General features: G+C 33.8%; 1 protein-coding gene across 1 annotated transcript in view; it reads left to right on the top strand.

The window, feature by feature from the left end:
- Positions 1–1,095: 1,095 nt before the first annotated feature.
- The window catches only part of LOC110440279 (plastin-3-like), a 43,427-nt gene continuing 22,977 nt past the window's right edge, over positions 1,096–21,545 (top strand). The window contains exon 1 of the mRNA XM_021483253.1: positions 1,096–1,461. Within this exon, the coding sequence (XP_021338928.1) occupies positions 1,390–1,461 (72 nt within the window). The 5' untranslated portion in view covers positions 1,096–1,389. The remainder of the gene's footprint in view (positions 1,462–21,545) is intronic.

Raw genomic sequence — 21,545 nt, forward strand, 5'->3', positions numbered from 1 at the left:
TTGTGATGTCACGCCTACGACAAGTACATGACGTCCTTGACCTCAAAAGGGTGTCTTTTACATTTCAAGATTGCATGGATATTGTCGTTTTACACGATTAATGCCACAAATCTTGATTATGTGATAAATAAAGGATCTTACATGAGTTTCCGTTTCACGAGAGATTTATTAAACTCGTCACGAATTTTTCATTTTAGCTCGCCAGAGACTCGCTTAATTGAAAACTTCCTTGACTCGTTTCATAAATCTCGTATGAAATTAATTACCCTTGTTATAACAAGCGACCAAGTGTTTTCAAATTGATTTAGCTATTAGATACTCAAAATACTAAATAATTGAACAACTAGAAAAGTCCTTGTTATTTTTAGTTAAAAACGTTGAAATAATGCTTCATAATCTTTTAACCCACATGTCCTTAAAGAGAATTTATTGAAACGGGTTCGTGTCGGTAACCGCCAATTTGTTGTACATTGAAGTTACTAAACATGTATTTGGTACGATATTGTATTCAGTGTATTGAAAATTGGGGAAAAACTATATCTGCATTTTTACCTTTAGTGTTAAAACATATATGGAGAATGCAGAAAAAACACCATACAACGAAAAAGCGCCGTGTAGTACAAAACATGAATTAATGTTATACATTTAATTGTATAATCATAGTGGATAACTTTGTAATTGTTTTTACTGCTAATTAATTCACTGAACCTCACTGTGCTGAACAGTTTAAAAGTATACAACTACAGTGTATTGCATTTTGATATATATATATTTGTATACTTTTGTATCCTAACCTATAAAGTACATTGCATCAGGGACAGTATGTATACTGTTGTGATGTATGTCACTAAATCGTGCTATCATGTTGTACATTGTAATATATCGTACTGTATGTTCACGTTGTATTTACAATTATACTATATAACACTGTATCAGTCTGTAATGTCTATTCTCCAATGTGTCTGTCAGCACAAGGAAACAAAGTAACTGAAACTATAAGAAAAGAGAGATAATTCATTCTGTATTCACCGCAAGACGTCAACAGCTCTTTAAAACCCACCTACAGAAGTACGTTTGCCATATATGGTCATCCACCTAATGCAAAGTGTCATTCTTGGCCTACTGACTCAGGTAGCCGCAGGTGTGATCTAGTTCAGACTGATATGTGACCAGTACCTGGATATACAACTTTAGAAATAACAAGTTGGACAAGAAACATTTTTTACTTTATTATTTAACATTTAATCAGGACATATTTACAACAAACTTCCTGTCAAATCTGAACTAAACTTTTACTTCCGACATCAGTCACGTGACTTCGACCCACCCTAACTCTCGCGAGGTCACAGCACACATTTATTCTGACTGCGAGCAGCGACAGAAATCAAGATGGAGCAACAACGGGTTTCTAATTGTTGTTCTGATGAACAAATACAAGAGGCAACTGAGGCCTTTGCTCAGGTAAGTAAGATGTCTTCTTATGCCTAATTTCCAGTTTGCTAGGAAGTTGACAGACCGGTGTTTCAGGGAGAAGCCATCTTGGTCCTTCCTAGGCGTCACATAGCCCGGTGTCCCATACAAACCTTATGCCGTTTACCCGGGTTCCGCAGACAAACATATCAGACCAGCGGGTAGCAGATCCCGTTTCACAGATGGGCGTAATCGGTGTCAATTCTGTATAATTATTTAAAACCGAACTCTAGTCACCAGTCAAATCATCGATCGATGTATTTTATCAATAACTATTGACAGAACTTCAGTAGATCTACCGGCGGGTTTATTAGAACTATTTGGGACCTGTTAACTGGACGATTTTATTTGTGCTGGACAACAATTTAACAATGAAATGTAAAGGAATTTTAACAGTTTAATCCGAGTCTCGAACCCTATGTAAGCGTATGTGTATGAATCACCGTACAAAGTATATATATTTTATAAACAAACATGATTCATGCCTCTGATGACTTACTATGTATCACACCTTCATCAGATGGGTCATACATCCTGTAATATTTATCTTCGAGATGTTGTCGACTTTTATTCACTATCTACTCGTTTGTCATACTTCAGAATTTTACTGAAGAATTGTGCATAGATGCTATATGATTTTTTGTTTAAGTGTGCACACATGTGTATGATTAGCTCCGGCTAGCTATTACAACCTGTCACAGGTGTTATTGCTTCTGTTTCCTTCTGTATTGAATTGTAGTTTAAGTAAATAACAAGCTTGCCCATTCAAAATGCTAAATTGTCACATTCCCACTTAGACCATACTTTATTTTTTAAATGCAGATTTCGAAAAAAAACCATAAACGATTGCTTTTGTAATGCAGATTTAAATTGAAGCATTTATTTGAGTTGTGAAGTGGGTTTGGTCCGGTATGTTATGATAAATGAAATTGTCAAGGAATACTGCAATTGACATGTCTGTATGTAATCTGTTGGGTACAAATAATTGTACCACAGTATAAAATAGGATGTTTACACAGTGTGTATTGGTATACACCGTTAATCAACAGGGCTTAGTTATCAGTGGTAATATATTTATCGAATGTTTGACAGGGGCAATGTATTAAATGTGTTGACTGTAAATAAAGGTTCCATTTTATGACATGAAGTAACAGTTTTAATCATATATCTGTAAAACTTATCAGTGGTAACATTTTAAAACAAGTACTATAAAATATTTACTCATAACATAAGTCATTTCCGTGATTGCCTAACAAAACTTTTGTGAGGTTTTCGATTTCATTAAAGGAACAACTGTGTCTTTATGTTTTCCTTATTTAATTTTGTAATCAGTGCATGTATTGAAAGAAATGACAAGTACATCGCTACCATGTTTAATACCTTTGATATGGTGCATTGTCAATGCAAGGATCTGTAGAAAATGCTGTTAGCGTATACTAGATATGGGCTTATTACCGGGCATGGGCTTATTGCTGGATAAATATGGCAACCGCTGGAGAATTGTTGGGAATAGTCACTGGAGAACAGTACTTCAAGAATGTAGGATAATTTATACATATTATCTTGGCCGTTTATGGGCTTATTACCGGGCATGGGCTTATTGCTGGATACATTTTGTATCCACTGGAGAATTGCTGAGAATATTTACTTATTAACAGAACTTCCAGAATATAGGTGGTGTTATGATTATATTATCTTAACAAAATGTTAACTAATTTCTTTCTTGCATTCTTTAATGAAGATGTCACTGTCCAGAAAACCAATTGGTAGGAAAGTTAAATTAAGTTGGAGCCAACATTTTCACATATTCCTGTAGCCAGTTGCAACTCACATGAGGTTTGTTAATCGTAGGTAACCAAGAAAAACAATAAAGAACTTTTCACTGCAACTTTTTCAAACAAGGCCTGATTGAGAACTTTAAAATGGATACACATGATGAATGTCAAAAATGGCAAGGAACTTAAAAAAAAAAGTTGACCTTATTTAGCACTTTGTTATGGATTTTAATGGTAAATTTCCAAAACGACAAGGAACTTAAAAAAGTAATAGAAGACCTCATTTAGCACTCCAATAACTCCATACCATTAATGGTGAAATTGTCTAAAATGGAAAGGTAGGGCCGCTTCATTATAATTTTATCTTTACAGCATACATTGCTTGAACTACAATTCACTTGAAAGCTGATCGTCCCACAGGTCTGGAGGTTAAATGCTGAGAGCTAGCTAGCCTACTCCCTTTTATCGATCGGAATGTAAAAAGAATTATCTACAACTGTCCACCCCCACCTAGCAACTCAATAATCTGATCAAACCTACACTGACAGAGTTAGTAGACCTTTATAGAAATAATGACATTTCCTACCAAGTTTTCATAATGATACTTTGGAATGTAACTTTGTATCAACTCTTTCAAAAGTTTGAATGAAAACAATTCTTACTACAATATTTCATAACGATAACAATTGGTTTCAACCTGTTATTTGAATTTCAAACTTGTTTGTGGTATAAGAGATAACGAATCTTGAAATGCTCTGAAAATTCAATTCTTTTTCTCCCAAAACTCTAATTGGGAATAACAAAAATAGTCTTTTTTCCTTTTTAGGAGAATTTAGAATCACTATTTTCTATTTTGGGAATAAAGCGCTGCTCAATGGTCCCGTTACAACCAGTAGGCAAGGGTATTTTTGTGACAACTTGCTATAAATCAAGATAATGTTTTTGCCATTTAAAAGGATATGTGGTCATCAGTCATAATTGTTACACTGGTCATGACAGAGATCATCTTGACCGTGGCAGGTTCTATGATCCATCATGATGTCTAAGTCTTTTATGTCGGTGCTAGCTAACAGCCCAAACGAGCGCTGTCATCAAGGTATGAGGAGTTAGGTACCTGGTAATGAAGTGGTAATGATGTTATCTGACTGTTAAATTCCGCGGAATGAATGAAGACCTGCAGTTAAAGGGTCTATGCCTGGGGGGCCTGTCTGAGCACTTCAGTTACTACGTGTGTACACACACAGTAGACACAGTTCAAACAAACTGACCAGTTGTACTACATGTATATACATACATTGTGGGTGTGACATTCCATGCATGGTTAAATAAAATCTACAATTGTGGAATTTTATGTAATACATTATTTAACCCTCTTGTCAGGTATTGTGACGATATTATCCTTGTTCGGATTACTTGTATACTTATGTACACCTATATGGGTGTGTATATAGACAGACATAGTACCTGCTTACCCCTGTAGTGCTATATATATAGCTGCCCCTATATGCATGCACATATGTGTGTGGGAAAGTTCAAATTATTTATGCTCTGAAAATGGAGTTTAATAGAGTAAGAGATAATCTATCTCCTTAAATGCCTCGTTAAATGCTTTCAGTGTATTCTACCCATTTCTCTTGCCCATCTCTCATTTCTTAAAACTTGCTTCACTTTTAAAAGTCAATTTATCCTAAAATGTTTTATTTTTATGGATTAATTTTTAAATGTATGTATCGCAATGAATTGCGTGTTCAAAATGAGGTGACTTTTGAATCAAAAATTGTTGTGAAAGTTAATCTTACGTATCTTTTTCGAGCTCATGATATACAGCTATGTGGCCTTGAATGAACTTTGTTACAGCTTCATGTAAATATCCTTATAAACATTCCTGGGGACTTCATTTTCAATTTCTTTATTTCTTTATTTTTTAAGTTCATGTCAGTGTAAAGTTAAATATTACATGTCAAACTCTCTCATGGGACAACCTTCTTTAAGAGACAATCTTCTTAAAGAGATCACTTTTAATTTTTCCCATGACAGTGATTCCTTTATGAACTGAACCTCTATTAATAGACCACCTGTATTAAGAGACCACTTTTTATGTTCTTCATTATAATGATTTCTTTATGAAATGTTCCCAATTATAATGATTTCTTTATGAACTGTTCCCCATTATATACATGATTTCTTAATGAACTGTTCCCCATTATATAAATGATTTCTTAATGAACTGTTCCCCATTATATAAATGACTTCTTTATGAACTGTTCCCCATTATATACATGATTTCTTAATGAACTGTTCCCCATTATATAAATGACTTCTTTATGAACTGTTCCCCATTATATACATGATTTCTTAATGAACTGTTCCCCATGATATAAATGATTTCTTTTGAACTGTTCCCCATTATATAAAGGATTTCTTTATGAACTGTTCCCCATTATATAAAAGATTTCTTTATGAACTGTTCCCCATTATATAAAAGATTTCTTTATGAACTGTTCCCCATTATAATGATTTCTTTATGAACTGTTCTCCATTATAATGATTTCTTTATGAACTGTTCCCCATTATATACATGATTTCTTAATGAACTGTTCCCCATTATATAAATGACTTCTTTATGAACTGTTCCCCATTATATAAAGGATTTCTTTATGAACTGTTCCCCATTATAATGATTTCTTTATGAAGTGTTCCCCATTATATAAATGATTTCTTTATGAATTGTTCCCCATTATATAAATGATTTCTTTATGAACTGTTCCCCGTTATATAAAGGATTTCTTTATGAACTGTTCCCCATAATAATGATTTCTTTATGAACTGTTCCCCATTATAATGATTTCTTTATGAGCTGTTCCCCATTATAATGATTTCTTTATGAGCTGTTCCCCATTATAATGATTTCTTTATGAAATGTTCCCAATTATAATGATTTCTTTATGAACTGTTCCCCATTATAAAGATTTCTTTATGAACTGTTCCCCATTATAATGATTTCTTTATGAAGTGTTCCCCATTATATAAATGATTTCTTTATGAACTGTTCACCATTATATAAAGGATTTCTTTATGAACTGTTCGCCATTATATAAAGGATTTCTTTATGAACTGTTCCACATTATATAAATGATTTCTTTATGAACTGTTCACCATTATATAAAGGATTTCTTTATGAACTGTTCCACATTATATAAATGATTTCTTTATGAACTGTTCCCCGTTATATAAAGGATTTCTTTATGAACTGTTCCCCATAATAATGATTTCTTTATGAACTGTTCCCCATTATATAAAGGATTTCTTTATGAACTGAACCTCAATAAAGAGACTACCTGCGTTAAGAGACCAGTTATTGGACTTCCCTTGGGTCGTCTTGTAAAACAAGTTTTACTGTATTAAGCGTTACTTCAAAGATTATTATTATAAAGACATAGATCTGGATGCTTTTATCCATTTAACTTTTACTACACCAGCTTTATTTTAATGATTTATGGACTAGGTGATGCACGATTTGCATTGTACATGGTCTGGGATGGCTGCCAAGTCTGGCCAATGAAGACTAAACTAGGCCTTTGCATTATAATCTAACTGGCCCTCATCTTCACTCTTATCACACTTTTCATTGAAGTCTAGACAACTTTGACATTGTTCTCTGAAATTTTGAAATATTTATAGCCGTTGTGAAAGTTGGGAAAAAAATGTAAGTAGATTTATATTATGATATTGTTATTAGTCATTACATGTAAGGAAGATGAAAAGGGTTTTCTGTTGAATTTTTTGAAATTCTGAGAATGCTAAGAAAAAAGGTTATTGGTAATGTTTTACTTCCATTGAGTTGTGTATGGGCCCATGAGAGTATCAGGAGGGCTAAATTTCCTGGTCATGATTTCCTGAAAAGGAGATTCAGTATACATAGTTTTAGTGACTTAAAACACTTATTTTATTGATTATTTTTACACAAATTGTTTCAATATAAAGAACATTACATTTTTGACAGCAAATATGTTGACATCGAAAAAAAAAGAATTTTGTTGTTGTCAATTAAGATACTTTGATAGAAGGGTATATTTTGATGTAGAGAATTATTTTTAGATATGCGGTGAAGCTGTATCAGCTTGTTTAATGTCGGATGTTAATCCTGTTATCTACAAGGCAGGATGTTCTGTCACTTGTTTTCTTCCTGGTGTAGGCTGTGTTATCCTTAACACTCATCACGGTACATTAGAGGGTTGGAAGTCAGACTGATCCATCGCGGAAAATAACTTGATTTAGCTCGAAAAGATGCTCGTGCCCAAGTTGTAGTTTCACTTAATATATTCATAATATAAGATACCTCATTATTTCCTCCTTAAGTTGCCGCATTTTCCCGAATATTCGTTTTAGCAATTATTCTAACAACTTTATTTTCGTAAGGCTTTTTGATAAGAGAAAAATAAGCATTGAAATCATTCAGAAACTAAGACCTGGACCAGCACTAAAATGACTTAACTGTACCCAAATAAATTAATTGTGATAATCTTGCTGATAGTGTCTTCAAAGTAAAATTCCCATACAAATTAGCATGAAACTGTATGTATAGGGAATGATTATTTTTCATCTGTCATTTTTTTTTTCAAATTTCTATACATGTTTCAATATCCTCAGGAAGATTGTATGTGCTATTTATCAAATTTTATATTGCCTATATTTGTTTGTCGGAGAGTATTAAATGAAAGTGCCTGAACAAAACTTGAGAATATTACCCCATGGTAGAGTAGGAAAACTTAAATCTGATAAGTGAGAAAGGATGAGTTTAAAATGTACATGCTGGATCTAAATCTATCTAATCCAATTACATTTGAAGTATAGCAGGCCATCATTCCGTTGTTGTGAAACAGGCATGCAGCTATGCAGTATGTACTGGTGCTTACCATATTTCCCATAATTAGTGCTGAAGATGAATGAAAAATTGACTAAAGGGGGCACTTATTAATGTAACAAATTATAAAGCATCGTTTAACATTGTGGTAGTTGCTGATCGAAAACAGGCCTCAAAATTATATAATTATATTACAGATTTTTTTTTAAACACTGGAAATTAAAACAGTTATTGTCATATTGTGAGATTGTATGCGCAGAGTCGGATAAAAAGTGTAGATTTTAGGGCCAAAAAAATTAACTTGTGGTTCAGCTATCCTCAGAAAAAATAGGGTAGGTAGGCAATATTTTTTATGTTGGAAAATACTTTTCTTTTGCTTCTATAGAGCAGAAGTTCTGACTTTAACACTGTTCATAACACTTAAAGACAGCAAAAACTTCAAGGTAGGCACAACAATCTAGGGTAGGTAGGGTTAGCGGAAACACCAGATTGTTTTATTTGGCCTGATATATTTCTTTTTTTTGGAGAGGAACAGATCTAGAATGGACAGTGATTTGGAAAGGGGAACTTCATTCAATAAATGCTGAAAGAAGGGGAGGGGTGTTTATTAGTGTAATTATGGTAGTTGTAAACACATATGCGCATCAGTGTACATTTATGGTCCCTTATTGTTGTTAGACAGACTATCTCCGTCTCCTGCACCATTATATTTAACAATAGGTTTATGCTACAATATGTCTGGTAAATTTACTGCTGTCAGTCTCACTTCTCTTGGGATCCCGATCGCTTGCTCCATTTCCTGTTTTCCTTCCTTTCAGCGAAGTAATTCACAAAGATAATATTAATCGGATACATCTGTTATGATTATAATAAATTAAACATAGAGTGCTTTAGTTTTTGAGGTGATATATTTATCTGAAGCTAATCTTACAAATATGGCCTGCATTCATAAACATTTGAAGGAGCCAGATTCATATAAGTATTTAAATACCTTTTTTTCTGAATCCTGTATTTAGTTATGAATATTATGTATGACATGAAAAAAAAATGATATTATGTATGACATGAAAAAAAAATGAAATAAAATTGGTTTAAACTGAACATTTGAAATTATGCATTGAAACAACACCATTGATACATTTCACTTGATATATATAGTACCATGGTCATCAACAAACTTACCAGGTCATACATGGCTAATAATTATATATACTGGATAGAATAAACAACAGCACATATTTTCATCTTGCCAGCTATCTCCAGTATGAAGTTTCATCAGATATCTGTTAGACTACTGTATGTGTGCTAAGGTAATAGGATTGTGTTGCCATTTCTCAGTAGAATTTCTTCAAATTTTGTAGTTATATTGCTTTGAAGAAAAGAAAATTTTCTGCCACAAAAAAAAATATAGGTTGTCAGAATCTTGAGGATTTTAAATGGAAATTTATGTAAAAAGGAGTGAATTTAAAAAAAAAATGAAACACAATGTTTTGCAAAAAAATGTCAATAAAAATGATATTGACATTAATTAGTATTGCATTAATGTATATCAATTTCATAATTCTGAAATTGTGTATAATTACTTATCTATAAACGATTAAAAATTGACATTTTATAATAAAACCATATACACATAGTAATAGCATGGAAGAGTTATCGTTCTTGAAAAACTTAACAGTAGTGAAATAGGTAGCTGGTTTCCTGAAGTACAGAACAATGGACACATGTGACTCATTGATTAAAAAACAACTGAATTAATGCCTGGATTGCTTTGAAATACTTTAATATTGAGAGAACACACTGTTCTGTCAATGATAAACATACAATATTCATCAGTTTAATATTAAACATTAGGATATGCGGAAAATGTGATACTGTCTCCCTACATTGGATTTTCAACTAGGGATGTACTTCCTATTTCCGTTAAGCAATACATTCCTATGACCTTAAATGTGTAAGACCCTGATCAGGGACCAATCTCTGCCAGTTGTTTACCATATATGGGTAAAAAAAATCCCCCATTTCAAGTAGTTCTTCCAGTCTGATCATTTGCTTTAAGCATCCTGTGAAAACTATTAGATAAACAAAATCACAAAAATGATATATATGATCTAATAATGACAAAAGGATTTCAAGATGTGGATGAGCAAAATTTTCTTTTAGTTTTCAAAAGGTAGTCCGGCCTCCCCCCCCCCCCCCCCCCCCAAAAAATGGACTGGTCCCTTGTGCCCATTGTATATATATACATCGCCTCAGACAGACTGGAATTCCTAATCAAACATTATGATATATGAATCAATAATGTCTAAAACTACAATAAGCATTGTCTCCTATTGTTTGTCATCTGTCGATCCATAATGATGACATATGAGACAGACCTCATTCATGAGCTGTGCTTCCTCATTCAGGAGCTGGATTTATATATACAGGTAGCTAGCTAGAGTAAAGGCTTGTTGGACTAGTCCAGCTTAGTCAGGTATCAATAATCCTACATAACATCCAGAATATATCACAAAAGGACAGGAAACGACCCCGGAGCTTTTACAAATTACCATCCCAGTTAAGAAAATTACTACACAGGTGTAGGAATTTCTATACCTTAATATCATTGTAACTCCCTATTGCCGCTGATCATAAATATCGATATACAACTATGTGTGACATTCACACCCACTCGCTGTCTATATCCATGCACCCCACCCAAAACCTACTGATATAAAGTCAGTAGTTCTACTTGTCAAGATTGTATACAGATACCTGTCAAGACTCGTGTCCTCCCACACAGCTTATAGTCTGTAGTAACAATGTAAATGACAACTGTGCTTATAACTTTTGATATTGTATAATATCAAGTAAGGTTCTTGAAACGTTCAGAATCAAATCCAAATACAGAGGTATACAATTTCATATTTAGAATCCTAGCCCCCAAGATTGACTTCTGAAAATTTCTACCAGCCCACCCTTTATTTTCATAGTAAATGCCCCAACATAAAATCTGCTACCCCCTGGCATCAGACTGATCGAATCGTACATCGTGGACTAGAGCTGATATCTTTGTTGGTTGTAGATGTGTCAGTGTTATTTACATGAATGTACAGCAAAATCTGTATAATCTGACGTAAGTGTTCCAACACCCTGTCCAATATGACCCCTGGGTATTCCAACCTGTATAATCTGAACCATGAGTATTCTAACATACTGTCCTATCTGACTCCTGAATATTCCAACCTTCTGTCTAGTCTGACCCTAGAGTATTCTAACATACTGTCCTATCTGACTCCTGAATATTCTGACCTGTCTTATCAATCCCTGAGTATTCTAACATACAGCTGTCTGATCATATTTAATTTTCTGCAATACTATTTCTTATGAAACGGCTTAATGGGACCTTTGTAGTTACCAGCTGCGATTCTTTCTAATCTGACCAATTATATGTTGTGTCCCACACAGGATGTTAGACATGAAAAACTCCTCGTATGATGGCATGTTGGTTCCAGGATTACACCGGGATTGAATTGGAAAGCAATGCAATTAATTTATTCTAACTTGTATCAGTGTTCCCAGAAACCCCTTAGTTTTCAACAATCACCTTATGTAACTAAGTACCTAGGGGTACAGAATCTTGAAAATAAAGGGCATGGGAACACTGTTGAATTACTGAACCTGAAGACCAGTTAAACTAAAAATAATCAGGGTTTGTATTTTATGATATCCCTATAGATAATCTGAAAAGGATTCGGACCATTTATGATTTTTAGGTAATATACAGCACAAAACCTAATACATAGGTTAGTGATAATCCATTTTAATTGTTGGAGGTTGTATATTTCCTTATATATACATACATGTGATGTTTATACATTTGTACATAAATAACTGTTCAAAACTTTTAATTGTACGATTCAAGGATGTTGATAGCCTATGCTGTACTGCCATTTAAATTTGTTTCCTTGTGAATTGAGAGAATATATATATATACCAAGCTATAATACACAAACAGGAAAATAGGATGACATCAGTCTGGTATTTTCTAAATATGCATCTTGTTAAACATAAAAAAAATATGGGTGATGTTTGGCTTACGTGAGGAAAGAAACTGAGCTATGAAGGACTCAGGGCCCCTTGTTTCCAGCCTATGAGGTCGAAAAGGCTTTATGTGAAACAAGGAAAGAAATGTTTTCAGGAAGACATTTACACCACTGCTGTCTGTTAACGTCATGAAAAGCGTGTGACTTTGTAAAATCTTGAGAGGAAAATAAGAGCCTCCTCGTTATACAGTGCTTAATTTAAGTGACTTTCAATGATCATTTCCAGTCAGGAGATATCACATTATATACAAGTCAATTGACGTTGTTGTTTTTTTTTTTTTTTTTAAATAAAGACTTTAATCAGTAAAATCTCCCCCCCCCCCCCCCTCTGAAAATTAGAACAGCTGTTGAAATCGGGTACAGCAGCATTTGTATGTTGCATAACTGGCATTACATATGTACTCATAACTGCTGTTCCAATTTCTTGGAAGGAGGGGGAGGGGGTGACCGTGGTCACCAGTTTTAATATGGTCTGACTATTAACATATGAAGTTATTTGTAACAAAAAAACACCATTGTTGCAATGTATCATTGCTTTGAGTACTGTTTTTCAAATATAGCTCTGCTCTGTTGGTTTAGTTAATCCCAGTTTGTATACAACACATAACCTGAATACACAAATCAACCATGAAATAGGCCATTTCCATACTTTCATACTTGGTTTCGTTCATGTAATATACATGTAAGTTTGTAGTACATACATCAAAAGGTCAAAGTTGAAGTTTTGTGTTAATGGGTAGCGTGTCGACAGACTTTAAAGGTAGGCTAGATTTTTGCACCATTAGAACATTTCTTGCCTCATAGACAAAACCGGTTTATGTACTGGAAGTATAACCACATTACCTGTACACTCAATACAGTGGCAACACGTTTTATATTTCTTTTGTTACAACTGGTGTACATTGTTTTTTTTCTGTCAATAAAGCATTTAAAGAGAAATTCAATGACTTGGAAGGAAATTGTACACATTTCATGTGGCTCAGGGTATGTTAAAAAGAATTTTGGATAATTTATAGCAAGTTGCAAATTGAATAAGTGACTTTAGTGTTTTCCCCCAGGGAGCCGATCGCGAATAAAAAAATGTACTTTGATTTTTGTAGTTCCAAATTCACTTCATAAATGTAAATTTGTAGCAATGCTTGAATTGTCTTTTTGTCCTTGTCCATCCTTTCACATCTTTTCCAGACCGTAAAATTTATGGATATCCTAATGTGAATTATTATTGTCCTGTACATATTTTTGAATCACTTCATATCATATTATGAATTAATATAGTTAGTTATGTGTATTACATTTTATGCTATACATGCCAACAAAATTCCAAAGTCTGTTCCGAAGGTCATCTTAACAGGTCAGAATAAAGATTCAGGGTGTTTTAGCTGGATTATACATTATGAACCTCAGAACTTTTATCTATTCATGATTATAGATATATGAATTATGACTGGACATCAGATATATGAATTATGACTGGACATCAGATATATGTATTATGACTGGACATCAGATATATGAATTATGACTGGATATCAAGTATATCAGTCTCGGGTATTTAACCCTTTCACCACTGTAGACCATAATGGACTCATCCAAATCAATGTATGGTAGAGTCTACTACAGTTACCTTGGGGTGAAAGAGTTAAGTTCAACAGCTCCACAGGGGTTTGTACCAGTAGTTTTGTCAATTGTTTCTATTGTTTGTTGATTTTATTTGAAAAGCGCTGATGTTTGATTGCATTTTTATGAAACACAAGGAATATGAAACTGAAAGAATATATACTGTATAAGGAAAGAGGACATTATGCAGTTTTGTCCTGGGCATGACCACAATCCTGGTCATTTGGACAGATCTAGAGGTCAAGTGTATTTCAATTTCTTACAAATTTCAAAATGAACTATCCAACCTTTGAATTGGAAGAGTTCAAGTGTGTCTTCAGGGGTGAACAAACTAATTCTCCTTCAGGTTTCCATGTCTACACTCTGTAGGGTTATAGGGTTACAGTGCACTTATTCCGTTGGATGACCTTTATTGTCATAGTGATTTAGTAATTTTAACTCATTGTCATTTATCATGGTTTGTCATTTCGTTCATGCAATAGACATACAACTTAATTGTATTACATACAAGTCAACCCTGCATTTGGTTCATTTCTAGTTAATGTATTGTAATTCTGTGATGACCATATCCAAAAACCCCTGTTCTCTGTAGCTTAATATAGTGAGTCAAACATTTTCATCCCCATTTCCTGTTATATTTATATTTCCTATTATTGGCCCATTTCCCAAAGCCAGTCATACACACTCTATAATCATCTCTATATATCCCACCCATCCTAGCTACTTTGTGACCCATCCATATACTCTACCCATAACCCAATACCACATCAGTGCTTCCATATCCTACCAATATATTCTGCAACCCCAATCCCCCAAAACCCATATAATTCCATTCAATAATCCAGGTCCCCCCCCCCCCCCTCCCCCGCTCCCTTCGGTCCCATTATGACCCTCTGATATCCACACTAGCCCAGTATCAATCCATTTTAGCCTTTTGACATTTATATGAGAAAACATGGAGCAGTATCCAGGCTATGATAATATAGGGACACAATGTAGTAACGTGCAGTCATGATCACCAGACTTTGTAGCATGGGCAGTGAAGCATGAAGTCAGATTGCATTAATACAAACTCTAATGTACCAAGTACACAGACAGACATATACCAGTGCATAGACTACACTAGAAAAGCTGTACATCACAAAGTTGTTTTGTAAAATTTAACTGTGATTGCTAGTGATGCTGTTCATCATCAACAGATTGAACTTTACAATGTTTGCTGATGTGTAACCTTTGTTTTAGTCTTTATTAAGGATCCCCGTACCACTGTCAAAAACTGTTACATTGGCATTATTACAGTTTTAATAAAACATTTGGGGAAAAAACCCATACCATACAGGATTTTTATGAGAAATAATCAAGATGAAATAAAAAATATTTAGTCAACATTAGTGTTTAGAGTGTTAAAATTCAACGTTTCTAGACCAGAATATAAACCCAAGACTTCCGATTGAGTTAACCGTTAACCTGGTCAACGGAAGTGTCCTGGCCCCACTGTTCTATGTACACAGGTACAGTACATGCAAACAGTAGTCAAGGGCAGGTAACTGTATATATATGAAAAACCATAGTGCAGCGGGACAGGGATCCTTAAGTTCCAAAGTTTTATTAGGAAGGTATTGCACACAAGAATGTAGTCCAGCATTTAACCCAGAAAAGGTAATGATATAATCAGGTTTATCTTGGGTGACTACCTTTGGTTTATGTACATATTTAGTTCAGCTAAAGTGGTGAATAAGGCCAAAATTAACAATGTAGGTGTTTCCACTGACCCTATACATACCCTGCCTACATGTGCTGACACTGTAGTTTTCATTGATATTCCCAAGGTTTCTTCTTAAAACATTACCAATAAAATACTACAATAAGATGGAAGTATTTTTGACCAACCCTCCCTATTTTCTCCTCGTAGATAAGCATAAACACAGCTTTCATTATGCCTCGGCCTAATGTAAGCGGCTGATAAATCAAGCAGTGACTAATGTATTAAGATAAAGATGATTTGTTTGTGAGTGAAATTTGTACACAAAGTTGGGTAAACAGTTTGTATTGAAGGAGGCTTGTTACAGTATTTCTGAACCATTAGCTTTGTTCATAAGTACATCTGGTAATTTGATCATAATGTTAATGTAGATCTATAGATATTATGGATAATGCTTTGGCAAGCCTACCAGCTGTTGAGTAATTACATTTGACATAGGGGAGAATTTCTTACCGTATTTAATATAATGAATGCACATTTTGGGTATATCATGGAACATAATCTTAACGTTATAACTAAAAACAAGAACTATATAGTATGAGAAATTAATTCAATTCAATATTTGAAGTCATTATAGTAAAAAAACTCATTTCAACTTATGTCATGAAGGACATCCAAGACTGTATGTATGGTCATGATAGTTTTATTTTCTCATTCACCCCTGAAGAGACATTTGAACTCTTCCAATTCAAAGGTTGGAATAGTTCATAATGAAATTTCAGGGGTGAATGAGTTAATTCCCTGACAGCATGGCCTAGTTTTGACCCCTTTTGATACCAAAATCTTTAAATGTACTGTTTGTAGCTTTCCATCTGTTTGGTGTAAAAATGCAGTACAAAATATTTGCATTTAAAACGATAGCATCTCATCTAAGGCTATATGTATTAAAAAACCCACACACACACAATCACTAAGGATCTACATTATTTTTTTCTTTGCATAATTTTTTAATTAATGAATGTTTTAGCAAATGTAACCGTTATGGTCCTATATTAGGGCTTTATTAAGTTTGTCAGCAATATAAATCTGTGTTATAGGACCATAACAATATTTGCTAAAATATCCATTAATTGTTTTTCCCGGTACATTTTGATAGAGTAGTTATGCTTTATTTAGTTTTTCGAACAGTTTTTGACCAGCAAATCAAGTATTCAGACAACAATGAAATCGATGACGTCACAATAGCAAACGTTGTTATAGTCTCATAACAGCATTTGCCTTCGCAATGCATTACAATAGAAGGATGCAGAGTAAATATAATTATAGATATTTAATTTAGATTCTAAATATAATCCTGATTTTCTAAAAAGGATGTTGAAATTATATTTATAGTAATTATTATCACCAAATTTTTAAAGTCACAGGTCCCTGAAGAACTGACACTGACAATACTTAAAAGAACGAAAATATTATTCCTATTTAATTCATACAAGTTGCACAATTAAGGCATGTTATTTTTGCGTGTGAAGATATAGTTTTATACATGTTTACGTTAGACGACACAGATTGGGTCCTGATCTACGTACACTGACAAGTGACCTTGGATCAATCTCTTTATTTACATGCTTCATGCTCCATTAGGTTTAAGTTGGTATCATACATGTATATATTCAAAATAGAAATGTAAACATGATAAAATGATGGATATCCCATGGTTGACCACTTCTGATTTCATTCCGGACGATCACTGATGTGTGACAGCATTTATCTGCCCTTGGACAAATTAGCATTTATACAGAATATAAACGGGAATAAATTATCCTGATTTATTCATTATTTTACAAATTGGTTTGTGGTTTGAGGGGGTAAGGTGTATTTGGTACACAACGTTTAACTGACCCCAGTGACAGGAAATTCAAAATATATAGCAACTAGCGTTTTAAAAAGAAATGATCCCTATTATACATGTACATATATATATGTATATGTATTTCAAAGAATGGAATTTTGAGAAATTTTAAGAATTATTGTGGTTAAATTTTGTGTAGTGTTTTATCTGACTGAATCCATATAAGGCAATGTGTGGAAGAGTAATTATATATGGATTTTGGAGTTGACTATAGGAGTTGCCTTATTGGTACACGGAAATCACATCCGCAAAAACTTCCACCGGTTTTACCTGTATGACCGGCTTTCTGTTTGTCGACAGGTGTAACCAACTGTTCCATCGTTTAACACACCCGAGCTGTAGGCAAATTGTTTGTATTGTCAGTGTTTTTATCTCCGGTATGTAATGTGTACACTTCGGCTACCTGTATAGCCTGTCTACCTGTACCCTCGGTGTCCTCAAATGGTTCAGGGCCGTCACTAGTGACCAGATAATAATATATATACTGCCTAATCCATCCTGCTATTTACCTAGGACAAAAAATATGCAACAGATAGTGATTATAATACATTCTGTACCAGTATGGAAACAATGACCTAGGAAAAGACACACTGGACTGTCTAGATACACACTTCACCGACATTGGGAAAACACGTATTAGTACCTCGTGTAGATACATAGCTTACCCCTTAAACCATTAAAATAAATGCTCCAGCTGGACTAGTGGTTCTAAAAACCACTAGCTAGCTCGATTGCCCTGTCAAAATTTGATATTGCTTTACTTCTTGATTAATACTGGATTAGTGGAATTTGCATATTGACTAGTAAGATTTGGAAACTACTATCCCAGACTATCAAAATTAATTTCTAGCCCTGCTCTCTGGGTATACAATACATTATTTGTCCTGCCCCAGGGCATATTTTGCTGTACATTCAATGTGAGAAGGATGTACACAAGATGTACATGTTGAACCAGAAGTATCAGCACAATTTTAATTGTAATTTCACATTATCAAATTATGGCTGAGTGCTTGCATTAAAATTGGTGTTTTGTCCGAAGTAGCTCCTTTGAAGGATGGAACAAATATGATCTACATGTACCAATGCAAAGAGCCTCAGGCTGCAGGACATTTAGGTATATTTTGTTCTCACTTAGATTGATATACATCCTTTTCCCAATATAGAATCTTGAATGCAGAAATTATATAACCGTGAAATTAGGTCATCTCATCTGATGAATTAAATATGTAAAAAAAATAATGAATGTGAGTGTTGAATTGATGAGAAATATTTTAGACCCTACATTATCAAGTGTTAATCGAAATATAGGGTGAGAAAATGAAACATTGAGCAAGAATTAAAATGTTTGAAAGTTAGGAAATGAAGCTTTAGGAGTACAAGTTCAACAAGGTATTTTATTCTCTGCCAAACCCCCACCCTGGTGGCAACGACAAACACATACTGATTGTCCACAACACACAATGATGCCTTTTAACCATGGTCCACCATCAAGATTACAAAACATTCCATTTTACAAAGATGGTAATCACTTTATACACCATCTGTACTAATAATCCAATCTCAAATCATTTCCATGATATAACCGTTTATAAACTTGGCCATTTTTTTCCCCATTTATCCAACGGCTCTCACATGCACTAGTGCATTGCCTGAACTGACCTGGCAATGCATATGAGGGTACCGCCACCTGGTGGTCAGCCTGGCAGCGAACTTATTTTGTGCTAATTCGTGCTAATACCAGTGTCAACCACACATAATATATATTTCGCATAAGTTTTTATAGAAGAAGACAGTATTAGAAACAGCAAGAAAAAAACTAGAAAAGAGTCATAGGATTCGGTCCAAGGTGATGAAATCCATCTTGATATTTCATATCTATGTACCGGTATATGTGTACTTATGTACTTATGTACACCAAATTCATTTTTTTTGTCCTTTATGAATTTCATTACCTCATTTAACCCGTGAAACATTTCAAAGTCCAAGTACTTATGAAGATAACAAGGTTGTTACCAGTTGCCTGTTTAAATATCTTGCTGTGTTAAACTTCTAGCATTGTTGGAATGTGTTGTATGTATTACTCTGCAGTGGTATATCAAATATAATATAATAAGTGCCCCGCACTGGTGTTAATATATATATATATATTTTTGAAATATGGTATGGTTTGAGGCCAAGGTAACTTAAACATTGAGACATGGTTTATGGAGTAAACCATAATCTGTCCACACACAGCGTTGAAATGTTGACATAATAAATTTGACATAGGAAATAGGTCGTTAAGATATGTACTTGTTATATTGTAAAATATCTGCATGACTCGGGGGGGGGGGGGGGGGGGGGGGAATATTAAATTGTTTGTGTGCACAGATACATTTTGTATAATCCAGTTCACAAGGAGCAAGCTTAAGGTTTGATAGGTCATCACAATAGAAAATTAGAGGTCAACTTTTGCAGTATTAATAAATACATTTATTATCTATAGCATATTTGGTACGATTACAGATATATTTACAGATTAAGGTTTAATAGGCAGGAAAACTAAATCGAATTTGAGTATTTTAAAAATTACAAAACAAATTTGTTTCAAAAGATATCAATGTATGTTATTCCCTGGGGGAAATATTGAACCTTTGGATTAATTTCTCTGAGCACAATATAATGTTGATCTAAATGTCTGATCGGCAACTCTGGTCGGGATTGGTCTTCCTACGTGTATACCGGGTACTACATGTACTATATACCAGACATTTACGCTGCAGTTAACTTTCACGTTTTCGCTTTCTGTAATGAGTGCAAATTTATTATTACAGCAAACTGAAGTAAAATATAAGAAACATAGTGATCAAAAGTGAAGGGTAAAATTAACGCTGGATGAAAATAGATTTTACTGGCAAAGGGCAAAGTTCATATTGTCTTTGTATTATGATTGGCTGAAAACGGATTTTACTATCAAAGGGCAAAAGTTTCCTAGTTATATAGCATTGTACTTTATCATATTGTCTTTGTATTATGATTGGCTATCATATCGTCACATGACAGTTTATAAGTAGCCGGTATAGTCTTGAAATGCATAGTCCAAGTTAGTAAAACTTCAAAAAAGATTCGCAATATTATGGTGTTGCAGACAAATTAATTATCTTTATACTTTTAGTGCAGTCTTGGAAAAACTGATTCAAAGTTAACTAAGATTAAATTTGCTTATGCGATGTGTAACATTTGAGATGTCAAAATGAAATGTATATATATAGGTATGAGATGCTTGGTTTCTTTCACGGGTGTTTATTTCTTTTGAAAAAATCACTAAAATGTATTATAAACCCAAAAAATGTACATTTTTACCCAACTGCATCAATTATTTATTAGCTAAAGTGAATAAAATCGGTCATTTCTTAATCATTTCTACTGAGTGATGTACCAGTATATATATGTACATATACATGTATGTATATAGAAAATCTGAGTTTGGCTTACTCATCAAATGGTCATAAAACCACAGGTTCTGTGTATTAGACAGTACAGTTGTCCATAACAGTTGTCCATATTTGGTTTGATTGTCACATCAGCAAAAAAGTTGAACGAAAAGAATACAATTATGACAAAACATATATATTTCATAAGGAGAAAAAATATAACATTATCACCAAATTTGTCCATTCATTTACTTAAATTCCTTTGTAATTAATATACTAATTTTCAGAAAAATCCTTTTTGTATTTACAAAAAGTATGGAAATATAAGTTTTCTATTCACATATATGTATATATATATTTTATATATTATTTTACAACAATTATGAAACAAATTATTTCAACTTACGTTAATCACTCTTGTTGGCCCGGATGTTAGCGCGCGCGTGTGTGTGTGTGTCTTATATGTGGGAGGAAAAGGGAGTACCCGGAGAAAAACCCACGTGGCCGGACACGGACGACCCCCATACCTATCCACTGTGCCACCTGACCCATACATATATGTACCTACTAGAAAAATCAATTTTGAACTTTGGCTGTGAAAAGGAGGTTAAGCAGTTTTATTATAAGTTATACACTATATCCAGTCTTGGCTGTTGTCTGACACCCATACGTTAGCTTGTGAGGCAAGTGTGATAGTCTTGACCAGT

This window comes from Mizuhopecten yessoensis, unplaced genomic scaffold (genome assembly GCF_002113885.1).
Source record: "Mizuhopecten yessoensis strain PY_sf001 unplaced genomic scaffold, ASM211388v2 scaffold11177, whole genome shotgun sequence".
Lineage (NCBI taxonomy): Eukaryota > Metazoa > Mollusca > Bivalvia > Pectinida > Pectinidae > Mizuhopecten > Mizuhopecten yessoensis.